Genomic DNA, 15,081 nt, shown 5'->3' on the forward strand with positions numbered 1-15,081 from the left:
GGGTTATGGTGGGGGGCAGACATGAAAGTGGAGTTGAAACCACAATCAGATCACCCATGATCTTATGGAATGGGGGAGCAGGCTGGAAGGACCTACTCCTTTTCCTCTGTCCAATGTTCCTATGTCACTGTTTGCCACAACTTCCATTACAGCCATACCACAGGGATTTGCAACAATATTTAATACATTCATGTTCATCTGCCTCCATGTAGAAGTATCTCACACTCAATCGCCTCACTGTTCTGGCCCTGAGAAGCATGGGACACACTTCAATAAAGTATGCAAGCTAAGAGTTAACAGGCATTGCTGTCAAAGGAAAACTTCTTTGAAGACAGGAGAGCCGTCTTCACTGGCAATCAGTCTACACGACTTCAACTATTATTTTAACCCTTAAAACTCTGCTTACTGTGTTGCACTAGCCACAGGGCGCTGCTATTTGCTCAGCCGGGTAAAGGTTAAAGTTATAAAATCACCATATCTAATCTTATTTGACACCGTGTAACCATCTGGCTGCAGCCTCATATGATAGAGTATTCCAGCAATAGTGTGTTAATACAATCCCCTTGTTTCATGTAGAAGGAGCGTCAGGACATTCCTGTTGTGATGTTACCGCAATGAAGTCATTTGTGTGCCTCTAACCTCCCTGACCCCTGAAGGCCATGACCCTGGATGCCATCTGTTGACAGCCCCCACTCCCCCACCCCTCCCCAACCCCCCGACCTCTCCCTGTGGGTAAGAACTGTTTGTTCTGGTTGATGAAGCAATGTCAGGTTGCAGTCTCCCAGACACACTGGACCCTACCAGAGAGGAAGAGAGTCGTGAAGCCTGAAAATGAAAAGATGCTCATGGTGTTACATAGAATATTACAGGATAGAAGGAGGCCATTCAGCCCGTCTTTCCTATGCTGGTTCTTTAGTAGAGTCCCTCTCCACTGACCTTTCTCCAAAACCGTGAAAAATTTCTCCCTTTATTATTTACCCGAGTCCCTTTAGAAATTTATTTTGAATTTGCTTCCACCGCCCTTTCTGACAGGTGCTTTCCTGATCACCACAACAATTTCTCCTCACCTGCCCTCTGGTCCTTTTGCTAGTTCTCTCAGATTTATATCCTCTGGTTCCCAACCTGAGCTCCTCTATTACATGGAGGAGCTTTCTGTGTACTTAACTTTGTTGGTGGATGATCTTTTAATACAAAACCTGAAAAATTAGATGGATAATTTTCTGATGTGAACTGGATCCGGTTGCAATCCTAGAATGAGGCTCAGCAACCAAGAATAACGTGCTCCTGATCTCAATTCCCATCTGAAAAGGGGTAAGATTGGCTCAAGGAATCCTGTTGGAAAGTTAACCATGAATTTCCACACCATGTCTGGGCTGGATGCCAATGTATATACCATCACCCATCAGTGCCTACCAGAGGCTCAAGGGTTTCTTTAGTCAGCTCATTTGCATACCCATTAGAGCAGAGATTGATATTAATCCTATGTCAACAAGTTGTAAGCTGGAAAGTAGCAGGGGAAAACAGTAGGGGAACAGCCAGATACAGAACATGGCACTCAAATAACTTTGCTGCATGTCATATCAATCTTTTCATTATACATTTAAAGAACAATCTCTACAGCCACATAGTCTGCTCCATGTTGATGATGTCTCCATTCAGCATGTCTGGTCCAAGCTGCCAGATAAGGCAGTAGTGCAGGGTGCCAAGCAAAAGAAGAAGACAGAATTTTACATGCTTAGATCCCCAAGCCCTCTTGGGAGAGATTGAAATCAGGAGGCACAGTGTGCATGCCAACAAGCCTGGCAAGAATGCTGCTCTCATCGCTAGGCAGAATGTGGCACCAACAGTGATGCCAACTCCCTCACCCTAGGACTGCACATCAGTGTCGAAAGAGCTTCAGTGGTCTTGCCGCAGCATGCAGGACAAAACACTGGAACATAGAAATAGGAGTAGACCATTTAGCCCCTGGAGCCTGTCCAGCATTCACTCAGATTATGGCTGAATCCTTTTCCTTTTCTTCTTTGCCCGCCCATCACATTCATCACCCTCTTAAAGCACACACATACAACTAACCCTTCACAGTGCTCTTTGGTTAATGGAGGATCTACCTCAGGATCTTGCATGATGGCTAGCCTGCTGCCTTCACAGCAATCAGGTACTTGCCCAATCCTAAAATCCCTTCCCTTCCTCCGTTTTAACAATACTCACACAGATCTAATTCTAATTCTCCCTTGCCATTGGAGACATTCTTCAATTGCAAACCTGCCCCGCACTAGTTTCTTGCAAGATAAATGGGCACAAAATTCCCACCTTGAAATCCCTCACGTTCTAGCAGAGCTCTGCTCAAGGGGAGACTTTTTCCACGGAGGGTAGCAAGGTTGGCAACATATTAGGGGTACTGACCAGACATCTATACTTGACTCTAGCACCCCTATGAAGCTCCCCCACAGATATAAGCTACTATCTCCTTCCCTGCCCTAAGTGGATAATGCTGACTTAGTCTACCCTCCCTTCTTGCAGATCCACTACAGCAACAGGGTGGGTGCAGGAAGGTGATGATGATGTGGCAAATGAGGAGGAACAGCAAGAAGGAGCTCTCTTCTTTTCTGATTATGATGATGAATATAGGACAGTAGTAGGCCATTCAGCCCCTTGAGCCTGTTCTGCCATTCAATTAAATTATGTCTGATCTGTACCTCACCCCCATGTTCCACGAGGAAGAGAACAATGAGGGCCATGCCAGCCAGGAGTCCCCACAGCAAGACCCTAGCCTGTGTTACTCTGCCCCAACCCCCTCCAACACACCCAATGGCTCACTTGCCTCCTCAGCCCAAGGCACCGACTCAGATACTTTTCACCTGGGGGCAGTTAGGTTAGTAATGGTGGAGACGTGACATTGAGTGATTCACAGAGCACAAGGGAGGGGGAGGAGAAGAGGGAGCTGGAGGAGAAGAGTGAACATGTGGCCTGGTCCCATTGAAGCCTGAGGATAAGGCTGCTTATGGGTTCTGAGTTCAGGCATCCACCCCTAAGAAGGATGTGAAAGAAACATGGCAGCAATATGCAGTCTCTGCGGTCAAGCTCTGAGAATGTGCAACAATTGATAGGCGTAATTTTGACATCTACAGCCCTCCTGTACAATAACAGAAGCTTTATCTTCCTCGTACGCCTCAATAGAACAAGCGGCCGTTGCAGTAAACTCTGCAGCAGCTTCCCACATAAGAAGTAGACTGGGACCAGTCAGAACCTCCACCTCCATGGGGACAGATTGGAGTGCAGCACTGATCATGGTTTCCAGACCAGGATGATCCCAGGAGGCTTTCAGGATTTGATAGCTGCAATTAGATCAGTCATCCCATTGATCAATGGGACCATGGATCCAGGGTCAGGTGCAAAGGCAACAGCTGGAGGCCACATGCCTGATAATGCTGCCTCTCAGGACATTCCAGTCTTTCTCCTCAGACCAGAGGGACATGGGGGAACGACAGAAGGCTGCACAGTAACAAGCTCCAGGGACGCAAGAGTCAGTGCTTCCCTACCAGCCATTTGTAAAGCATCACCTTGGATCCTGGGCCTCAGGTGGCATCTAGAAGGATAAGAATAAGAATAGATACATAAAAAAGACACTTGTAGGTGTTAAAGATTGGATTGCTAGTGCCTACTTTGGAAACCACTGGAATAGAATAGACTGTACTGAGACAGCATGTTATTGATGGACATTGGAATCCTACAGAAATCAGGACATTTATTTCGTGCTGGCTTATTCACTCAATGATGGTTGTTGGCACAGTCATAGCAAGATAAAGAGGACTGTTGTGTTGTCATGTTGTAGGATGGGTAATGGATTGAGGGAATGTCCCTTTATTGGAAGGGAGAGGAGGAGGAGGTCAGGCAGTGATTTCATTTGTAGACTGAGTTACATAGATTTTAGTGATGAGATGTTCTCTGGAGACTCTTACATCAGTCACTGAGAATCCTCTGAGCTCAGGGCATCATGACAATCTGCTCCATGTAGTTCAGTCTCTAATGGATTCAGTGCTTTATTACCAGTAATGTCACAGTGCAGCTCTGTTTGAATAGGTAAACTGGAAAAGGTACAGCAGGCTTTAACTGTTCATGATCTATGATTTGGAGCAGACTGCAGAGCTCCTCTTGAGCTATGCTGGTAGTGAAAGTGTTCCTTTAAAACCCTGATGGTCTTCTTTTTGACCAGTCGTGTAGAGACATGTGCATCATTGCAGCTCTGCTGTTGTTCAGGCCACTCTAACTGAGGTCATTATCTGTGGGAACAGAGGGTGGGCTTTGACACCTACAAACCAGCTGTTATATTCTGTGAAGGGATTGGATGATTCAATTTTGCAGTATGAAAAACATTGGGAAATTTCCAGCATGTTGGGAGTTAACATGTCGACCCCTCTGCGAGTTGCCACGTAAGCTCAGTACGTTCGGAGAGTAGTGACAATACCTGTAGCTGGATGATGGGTAGGGGGGTGGGGGGGGAGGGGGCTGGTTGCACGGTGTAGTTTTGTGGGAGCTCACAGATCGATGGACACCATCGATCTCCTCTTGAACTATTGAGAAGCCAGCTGCCTTACGAAAAGGGACAGCCCAAACTCGGTGTGATTCTAAGGATGGTAAATTTTCCCATCTGACTGTAAGGCAACCTGGCATCTAATCACAACTAGAAATTATAGTGACCTGGCAAAGATGTGCGACCTGGCTGCTATTCATGGACCCCTGATAAAACTCCAGATCCCTCTGGCATATTCAGGACCCCCATTCCCACCCACCTTCTCTCTAAGATCACTACATCCTCTCCCACCCTCAACCTCTGGGATTGCCACACCATCCCTTTCCCTGCCTCCTTACCCCAACTCCTACCCTCTGTGATCACAACCTCTCTGCCTTTTCCACTCCCTTGTACTCTGGGATTACCTCACCTTTCCCTTCTCCACCACCAACTCCACCCTGACTGACGCCCTGCTCCCCACACAACACCCAGCAACCTTTCCCCTAACCCCCAGCACGACTTAGCCTGCTGGCTGGCCTTTATCTTGAGCTTCCCAACTGCAGTGGGACATCAGGGTGCTTGTTTTCTGCCAGCTCTATTGAAATGAGACCAAAAGAAAAAACTGGTTGGGACCTCAGGTTGGCAATCACTTGCCTGACTCTTCCAATGGGAATATATTAAATTTCTCGCCCTGAAATTTCCTACGGTCTGCCATCTCGGGAGCCGCGTGTTAGAATGGGAGTCTCAGGATGTTGTAAACTGGAATTCATCTCCTACTGAGAGCAGCAATGTTACTGCAAATCACAAAACACAGGCACATGTCTTTTTGATCTTCAGTTTATTACTTAACCAGGGCGTGAGCCTAAGTGAACTCCTCTGATTGCTGTAATCAACACTGACAGCTCACTGCAGCAGTAAGAGAAATCGTCAGAGGGCCATTTAAAATCGCTTAATATTGCCAACAACTGAAGAAATATTCTATTACTAAATTATCCTCCCAGGATCAAACTACAAATTTAGTACAAGTGGTTTAAAATGTTATAGGTTTGTATAACACACGGTGACCATGTCGGTCTCTGTATAACTGGCACAAACAAAAACAAAAATACCTGGAAAAACTCAGCAGGTGCGGCAGCATCGGTGGAGAGGAACACAGTTGACGTTTCGAGTCCGCATGACTCTTCAACAGAACTAATTAAAAATAGAGAAGGGGTGAAATATAAGCTGCTTTAAGGTGGGGGGGGCGGGGGGGGGCGGTTGGGACAAGAAGAGCTAGGTAGAGGGCCAGTGATAGATGGAGATAACCAAAAGATGTCACAGACAAAAGGACAAAGAGGTGTTGAAGGTAGTGATATTACCTAAAGGAATGTGCTAATTAAGGGTAGAAAGCAGGACAAGCAAGGTACAGATAGCCCTAGTGGGGGTGGGGTGGGGTGAAGGAATCGAAAAAGGCTAAAAGGTACAGATAAAACAATGGATGGAAATACATTTAAAAATAATGGAAATAGGTGGGAAAAGAAAAATCTATATAAATTATTGGAAAAAACAAAAAGGAGGGGGAAAAATCGGAAAGGGGGTGGGGATGGAGGAGAGAGTTCATGATCTAAAGTTATTGAATTCAATATTCAGTCCGGAAGGCTGTAAAGTGCCTAGTCGGAAGATGAGGTGCTGTTCCTCCAGTTTGCATTGAGCTTTACTGGAACAATGCAGCAGGCCAAGGACAGACATGTGGGCATGAGAGCAGGGTGGAGTGTTGAAATGGCAAGCGACAGGAAGGTCTGGGTCATGCTTGCGGACAGACCGAAGGTGTTCCGCAAAGCGGTCACCCAGTCTGCGTTTGGTCTCTCCAATGTAGAGGAGACCGCATTGGGAGCAACGAATGCAGTAGACTAAGTTGAGGGAAGTGCAAGTGAAATGCTGCTTCACTTGAAATGAGTGTTTGGGCGGTTTCCTCTACATTGGAGAGACCAAACGCAGACTGGGTGACCGCTGTGCAGAACACCTTCGGTCTGTCCGCAATCATTGCCCAGACCTCCCTGTCGCTTGCCATTTCAACACTCCACCTGCTCTCATGCCCACATGTCCGTCCTTGGCTTGCTGCATTGTTCCAGTTAAGCTCAACACAAACTGGAGGAACAGCACCTCATCTTCCGACTAGGCACTTTACAGCCTTCCGGACTGAATATTGAGTTCAACAACTTTAGATCATGAACTCTCTCCTCCATCCCCACCCCCTTTCTGATTTTTCCCCCTCCTTTTTGTTTTTTCACAATAATTTATATAGATTTTTCTTTTCCCACCTATTTCCATTATTTTTAAATGTATTTCCATCCATTGTTTTATCTGTACCTTTTAGCCTATTTCGATTCCTTCACCCCACCCCACCCCCACTAGGGCTATCTGTACCTTGCTTGTCCTGCTTTCTACCCTTAATTAGCACATTCCTTTAGGTAATATCACCACCTTCAACACCTCTTTGTCCTTCTGTCTGTGACATCTTTTGGTTATCTCCACCTATCACTGGCCCTCTATCCAGCTCTACCTGTCCCACCCCCCCTTAAACCAGCTTATATTTCACCCCTTCTCTATTTTTAATTAGTTCTGTTGAAGAGTCATGCGGACTCGAAACGTTAACTGTGCTCCTCTCCACCGCTGCTGCCGGACCTGCTGAGTTTTTCCAGGTATTTTTGTTTTTATTTTGGATTTCCAGCATCCGCAGTTCTTTGCTTTTATCTCTGTATAACTGGCGGTGACCGTGTCGATCTCTGTATAACTGGTGTAACAGGTGTCGATCTCTCTATAACTCGCGGCGACCATGTCGATCTCTGTATAGCTGGTGTAAATCTCTCTATAGCTGGTGTCGATCTCTCTATAGCTTGTGTAATAGGTGTCGATCTCTGTATAGCTGGTGTCGATCTCTGTATAACTGTTGTAACAGGTGTCGGTCTCTGTATAACACACGGTGACCCTGTCAGTCTCCATGGCTGGGGTTCCGTCAGCCTGACACGTGTCTTGCCCACCAGTTGGAGAATTGATGGGGAATCCCCTTCAGCATTGTAGAGGAGGCCCTTCAGACATTTAAGTGGTCACCATGGGCCTTTCCTGCGATTGAGGTCGCCAGAGGTGGATGTCCTGCCCTCTGAGAGCTGCTGGCCAATCAGAGGACGGCAGCCCTTCATGCTGCCAATGGCAGCAATGCACCCACCAAAAGGTCCAGGATCATTGTAGGATCCCAGACCACAGGTGAGTGAAGACGGGATGGGGATCACGGTGTGGGAGTCGGAGGAGTGTGGGAGCAGGGCAGTCGGAGGCAAGTGCAGGACATTTGGTTTTCAGTGGCTCTGCAATTCCTGATGCTGGGTCCCTTGATCAGGCATCGAGTGCCTTTGAACAAGGACCCCTGGGAGGCCACTGGCTGGGTTTGCTGGGCGGCCTTCTGAGGGCATGTGTGGCCCCCGTTTAATCCCTGAGCCACCATTAAATTGCGGTGGGCTTGGGGATAATGGATGTCGATTGGCTCGTTAATGAGCCTAATTAACACCCTGTGGCCAAGAATACCACGCCAACCTCTTACACCCTCCCACTTAATTGGGGGAGATTTTGCTTCCGGTGGGAGACTGACTTAGGGCCTCTCCCACTATTAAGTGAGCCCAGCTGCCATGCCTCCCGTCGCGAAGGGTTGCATTAAATCTAGCCCAATGTATCAGACAGATGTGTCAACCTCTGTATGACATGGTGTTCCTCTTAGCCTCCATTTCTGTCTCCATATAGCAGTTACTCCATGACAATCAGCTGCCTGTATTCCCTAATGCTTTTTTCTATGTTTCATAGCAGCAAACCCCCTGTTATGCTCAACGGCCCGTTTCCATTGCAAGAATGGGAGATGTATCGACAAAAGCTTTCTATGTGATGGAGTGAATAACTGCCAGGACAGCAGTGATGAGGACAACTGTGAGATCTCTCCAGGTACAATGCTGCTGACTGCACTTTCACTCACAGATTGTCATTCAGGGTCACAAAATATTACGCGGCAATAAACCTGGTCAAGGTAGAATGAGGCAGCTGTTTAATTTCTGGCTTGCTTATGCTAAAAAATACATCTTAATTGCCCTGCTAGTGACTGACACATTTGTTTTTCCATCTGTCTCTGGATCCCTCCCATTGCTCAACCTCAAGAGCTCAGAATCTATACAACCCGAAGGCAGTAAAGCACCCCTTGAATTTGTGTACAAACACCTGTACTGTCTATGTACAGTACAGGTCCTCTTGCAGTCTGTCTGTGTTGTACAGGTCCCCATGCAGGCTGTGTGTACAGTGTTTATACAGTCTGTGCAAAGATGTCATGTCGATGTTTTACAGCCTGTTTGATCTTTCACAGTGCTGTCACAAACACTATTCAGTCCTGACAGAAGCAGATTCATGACAGTGTCCTGGTAAACACAGTTTCTGACTGATCCTAATCACATTTCTGATGCAGGATTGGTGTAAACTAGTGCTGGGTATAAGCTTAAGGAGAAAGTGGAATGGACCAGCTAAAAAGCCAAGCACCATAAAATAACAGAAACAGGTCAGAAAGAGAGGGGAGAAGGATTTAACTAAAAGGTCGTCACTGGATGTCTCTCAGCATACAAATTGTTGTTCGGCCTTTTAAGGTGAGAAAGATCTCAACAACACAGTGGATAGAAGGAAGAAATGAAGGGAGGGACGACTTTAAATATCTTCCACCTATTGGAAAGGCCGGTGAGGGATAGATTGTAAACGACATGTTAATGTGGAAGTCATTAAGATATCTGGGGAAATGGGAGTTCAAGCCATCCACAATCTGCAATAAATCTGGAGGACTGAACATTTTCCTATGGACATTAAAAAGCAATAGAAGGAATAATATTTCAAAAGAAGGGACAAAAATGATGTGGCAAACAGAATTTATAGAGCAAGCAAAGGGTTTGACCTGTACTTAAGTAAGGTCAAGATGAAAGGCTTTGTTTTACCAGAGGTTTGTATAAATTAAAAAGGAATGAACAGTGAATTGTTGTGATCTGGAATGCACTGCCTGATTAGGGGGTGGAAGCAGATTCAGTAGTAACTTTCAAAAGGGAATTGGATAATTAATTGAAAAGGAAAAAATTACAGAGTTCTGAGTAAAGAGCCAAGGGATAAGATTAATTGGATAGCTCTTTCAAAGTGCCGACAATGGCATAATGGGTTGCATGACCTCATGATGTGCAGCATGATTCGATGATACTATAAGATCCCTGTTTAGACTCTTTATAGATCCCCCCATGAAGTATTGTTACAGATTCCCTTCAGATTTTGTGTACAGATCTGTGTTACAAATCCCCATATACTCTTTGTACAGACCCCTGTACAATTAGTAGTTACAGTACAGATTCCTGTACATTGTGTGGAGTTTAAATAGTTTCAGGCTGTGAGAGCTGATCATGGTGATGATTTCTGAGTGTTAGAAAGCCTGCTGCGTTTATATTGTATCTCTGATTAGATTAGTGTAGCTTGTTGTGACCCGACAGTCAGCCCTCTGGCTGCTTTGTATTTTCTTGTTTCAGACTCTTGTCCGTTAAGCAAACATTTGGGAGCAGCTTGAAAATTTCCAAAACTGAGTTGGCTGTGTTGCCATGTCGATGTTTTACAGCATGTTTGATCTTTCACAGTGCTGTCACAAACACTATTCAGTCCTGACAGAAGCAGATTCATGACAGTGTCCTGGTAAACACAGTTTCTGACTGATTCTAGTCACACTTCTCATTCAGGTTTGGTGTAAGCTAGTGCTGATCTATACATGCTTGGTTCACACAACAATTTCACCACCTTCGCAACCCAGACATTGAGCATGAATGCGTCCCTGGGTTTGCCTGCCTCTCAAAGGAACACCACTTCTATAAAGCACCTTTTCCCCTTTACAGATACAGCACATGATGATATGATTCACATGCAAGACCATTGCTGCATCACTTGCGTGTGCCGCCATTGTGAATAAAATGAGATCCAGCTCTTCTCCATTCACTGAGATTTGACAAATATTTGATGGATGGTCTGTCCCTTTAAATTAAATCACAACAATATGCATTTACATAGAGCCTTTGTAAAAAAAATAAGTTGCAAAGTGTTTCACAGCTCTGTTATCAGACGTATCAGATGCAATTTGATACCAAGCCACATAAAAAGATATCAGGATAGGTGACCAAAAGCATGATCAAAGAAGTAGGTTTTAAGGAGTATCTTAAAGGAGGCAGCGAGGCTCGGAGGGAATTCTGGAGCTTAGTACCTGGCTAGCTGAAAGCACATGGAGTGAATAAAATTGGGGATGCGCAAGAAACCGGAAGTGAAAGAATGCAGCATTCTCAGAGGGCTGCAGACTGGTGGAGGTTACAGACATAGGGAGTAGCAAGGCAGTGGAGGGATTTGAACACAGGGATAAGAATTGTAAAATTAACCACAATAAACCACGTGTGTAGGAAGTAACCATGAGGTCAAGTGGGTTAGTGCACTGACACCCCCACCAATCCACCCCCCCCAGCAGCCTCATTGTAGGTTATAGGTCAGCAGAGAAGAGGTGTCAAGCGAGGGCTGGATAAACTTAGAGCATCTTGTGACCACAGAGGCAGGGTCGATAAACCAAAATGCGATGACATGGTACCTTTAGCACGTTGTTCATTGACGACCTGAATCAAAGTCGGATTGATTGACTGTGAATCTGTTTGGTCCACCAACCCAATTTGAAATGACTCTGAGCTAGTGCCAACCCAAAGAGGAGAGACAGTCTAGGTAACTGTTATCGAAAGTGCACAAACTGGTCAGCCTATGAAGGATTTGTATACTGATGATCACAATTAGTGACTAGCTGTCATTGCCACAAGTTCTATTTACAAGGCATGTTAAAGAGGTCCGTGTGCAATCATCGCTAAGCTAATGATCCATTTAATCCATTTTCACTTCTTCATGGGTTACTCCACCTCCTATTTCTTATGTTCATCCTAGACCCTGAAAATTGGCTGTAGCAATCTGGATGAGTTGTGTGGGCTTGTCCCAGAATTGCACCCTGGCCATCTGAGCACTGCTACTAGCAGGGCTGGGAGTGGAGATTCGTGGGGAGGAGGGAAAGTAGAATTTTGCCCCTTAGACTCAAAAAATGAGAAAACCTGGAAATATTGCCCCAAAGATGGTAAAATCCAGCTGACAATGAAGATATAGGTAAATACAGGGCCCGATTGGGTGTCGGGGAAAATTCTCTAAACTTAAAGCACCCACACAAGGTCCTGATAAGGGGATTGGGCCAGATTGGTCACTTGGAACGGTTGATTGACAGGAGGGGAAGGGACGGGGCCAAGATAACAGGTAAAAGCAAAAGGCGGCAGCATGACAGGAAGTGATGGAGAATACATGGAATGTGAAGGGAAAACAGTGAAAATCAGCAGGAAAAAGGATACTTGGAGTAGTGGAAAGTTCATTTTTGATAGAGAGAAAGAGTCATCCAAAAATATATTTGGAATTGGGTTACTCAGACTTGCATTGTTTCATAAGCTTTGCTATAATTCAGTCAACTGAAACATTTATATTCTACAGAATAAAAATACTGAAATATTATTTGTGTTATGGACAGAAGAGAGAGGCAAAACTGAACTCCTTTATCCTCTCGCTATCTGTCCGTAAGCAGAGGTGTTTTTAATTGTTTAAAAATAGGTTGTGGCGTGTCTTCCCAAACCCTCAGTTTGCGAAACCCAATTTTTAAAGTGACTTGCGACAAACTCTCTTTGATTAAATCCGAAGGGTAGTTTATTCACACGTTCAAACCTGGGGCGGGGGTGGTGAGCGGAGTGATTGCAGCTTCATGCACGTGCTGACACGCACACAGACACAGACAGACACAGTAATGGGGATAGAAAAGGAGTTTTGCAACTATGAGTAACTGAGTGTAAGAACCATAGAAATGGATATCAGTTCACGTGATTTCCAGAGTCCAGAAAGTCAAAGTCTGAAGAATAATCCTCTTGAAGTGGACAGCGATGCAGCGAGATGAGATTGCTATACATAGACTTGGTCTGCTTGGCAGACGATGTCAGAGGCTTCCAGATAAACAGGCTTCGAGGGGCTGAGACTTGTTGCAGATTGCTTGGTCAACCTGGAGTCCTGCGCTTTGTCTTGCAGGTTGGAGGTAAATCAGCAGACTGGCCTGCTTCTGAGTTCTCAACGTACATAGAGATTTCAAAATGGTCACTTGAGCCATGTGACCCCCTTCCTCCACAATAAGTTCATAAATGGATGTTTATCTGTGGGTGTCTGGGTATGGCTTTTGTTTGGTGGCTTATAATGTCCCAGCCATTAGTCTCTGAAAGAGTCATTATCCATATTAATGATCCTGGTCCAGGTAGCTGTTGTCTTGGTAGACCCTCAGACTCTGCTAGAGGGGTAAGCTTATAAAGATGCAAATGATGTCCATTTCCCTTTCGTAGTTCTTTTTGAAATGGACCTTGACAGTCCCATAGATAAAAGCAAAAAACTGTGGATGCTGGAAATCCAAAACAAAAACAAAAATACCTGGAAAAACTCAGCTGGTCTGACAGCATCTGCGGAGAGGAACACAGTTAACGTTTCGAGTCCAACAGAACTAAGGAAAAATAGAAAAGAGGTGAAATATAAGCTGGTTTAAGGGGGGGTGGGACAAGTAGAGCTGGATAGAGGGCCAGTGATGGCCAAAAGATGTCATAGATAAAAGGGCAAAGAGGTGTTGAAGGTGGTGATATTATCTAAGGAATGTGCTAATAGGTGACATTAAGGGTAGAAAGCAGCACCCCCACCCCCACTAGGGCTATCTGTACCTTGCTCGTCCTGCTTTCTACCCTTAATGACACCTTTAGCACATTCCTTAGATAATATCACCACCTTCAACACCTCTTTGTCCTTTTGTCTATGACCTCTTTTGGCCATCACTGGCCCTCTATCCAGCTCTACTTGTCCCACCCACCCCTTAAACCAGCTTATATTTCACCTCTTTTCTATTTTTCCTTAGTTCTGTTGAAGAGTCATACGGACTCGAAACGTTAATTGTGTTCCTCTTGACTGTCCCAGGTGTGAGATGGTGGCTGCTAGTACTTCTGCAGGTATAACAAGTTTCAATGTCTCTCTCTTTGTTATAGTCCTCTGTTTATGTGAATTATAATGGATTCTTACAATGAGGTGTGACATTCCACAAGATGAGGGTAGAACTCTTTTGTCATTGTAACTGCTGTTAGAAATTTCCAGAAGCTGTTGCCAGTCTTGAGTAATATGATTTGTAGCAGCCATCCTTTGGTTCAGCGAAGTCCATTTTTAAATGAGCAAAAGACTAAAGTTTGATTGACACAGTTGATGATTTATTTCATGTCTTACTGACATGTCATTGGCCCTTGGGGATATTGAGACACTCAACTAAAGGTAAATGCAATAACATTGGAAGACAGTTGGCAAATATCACAAGATCAGATGTCGAGAGAACAGTATCACATGATTGAAAGCCACGTGAAACATTACATGATTGCATACTAGACGATCAAACATCTTGTAATTAATGGCATGTGCCCATTACCATCTGATCAAACATCATGTGGTCAAATGGCACATGCTCAAACATCCAGGAATGCATCCAACCTGAATTGGCACACCGGGTTTAGAGCAAGAAAATACTCCTCAGGAATAGGGAAGAAGGCAGGGGGAATTCACTGTGTCCCCCAACCTCGTGTGGGGGAGGAGAGGTTCACTGTGTGTCTCAGCTTTGTATTTCAGAGGGGCAGCTCACTACAGGGCCAATATGAAAGGAGTATTTAAAATTCTAAAAGGTTGGGACTTGGTAGAAAGAAGCAGACTGCTTCCAGTAGTTAAAAATACAAGAATGAAAGGCCACAAATATAAGGTTAGATGCAAGAGATTTGGAACAGAGAGCAGAAGAAACTTCTTCATACAGTAGGATTTAAAGCTGTGGAAATTCACTTTCAGTGTTAATGTAGAGGCTAAAACCATGTCAACATTTAAGATTAAATTGGATAGGTGGATGAAACAAGAAGGGACAAAGGTTTTTTTAAAAATCTATTTATGGGTTAGGCCAGCATTTATTGCCCATCATTATTTGCCCTTGAGAAGGTGGTGGTGAGCTGCCTTCTTGAACCACTGCAGTCCATGCGATGTAGGTGCACCTACGGTGCTGTTAGGAAGGGAATACCAGAATTTTGACCCAGTTACTGTGAAGGAATGGAGATATATTTCCAAGACAGGATGGTGAGTGGCTGGGAAGGGAACTCCCAGGCGGTGGTATTCCCATGCATTTGCTGCCCTTGACCTTCTAGGTGGTATAGATGGCGAATTTGAAAGGGGCTGTCAAAAGAGCCTTGGGAATGGGCAAGTATGATCATAACTATTTGTTCTGTGGAGGATAAGTCGCTTAGTGTCCTGTTTCCATCTTGTAATTTCTGTGTATGATCAACCTCAGGTAGGCGAGGAATAAGTGCAATACCCAGTCTTGGGTGGGTGAGGGATCAGTGCAATACCCAGCCTCGGGTGGGTGAGGGATTAGTGCAGTGCCC

General features: G+C 45.0%; 1 protein-coding gene across 5 annotated transcripts in view; it reads left to right on the plus strand.

Moving 5' to 3' along the window:
* Positions 1–15,081, plus strand: part of ldlrad3 (low density lipoprotein receptor class A domain containing 3) — a 143,764-nt gene that overhangs the window by 52,204 nt on the left and 76,479 nt on the right. For 3 of the 5 annotated variants that reach the window (XM_078548847.1, XM_078548844.1, XM_078548845.1), the window contains exon 4: positions 8,342–8,476. In XM_078548847.1, the coding sequence (XP_078404973.1) occupies positions 8,342–8,476 (135 nt within the window). The remainder of the gene's footprint in view (positions 1–8,341; positions 8,477–15,081) is intronic. The other 2 variants (XM_078548848.1, XM_078548846.1) reach the window with 1 other exon arrangement.

Source organism: Cetorhinus maximus, chromosome 9, assembly GCF_964194155.1.
Source record: "Cetorhinus maximus chromosome 9, sCetMax3.hap1.1, whole genome shotgun sequence".
Classification (NCBI taxonomy): Eukaryota; Metazoa; Chordata; class Chondrichthyes; order Lamniformes; family Cetorhinidae; genus Cetorhinus; species Cetorhinus maximus.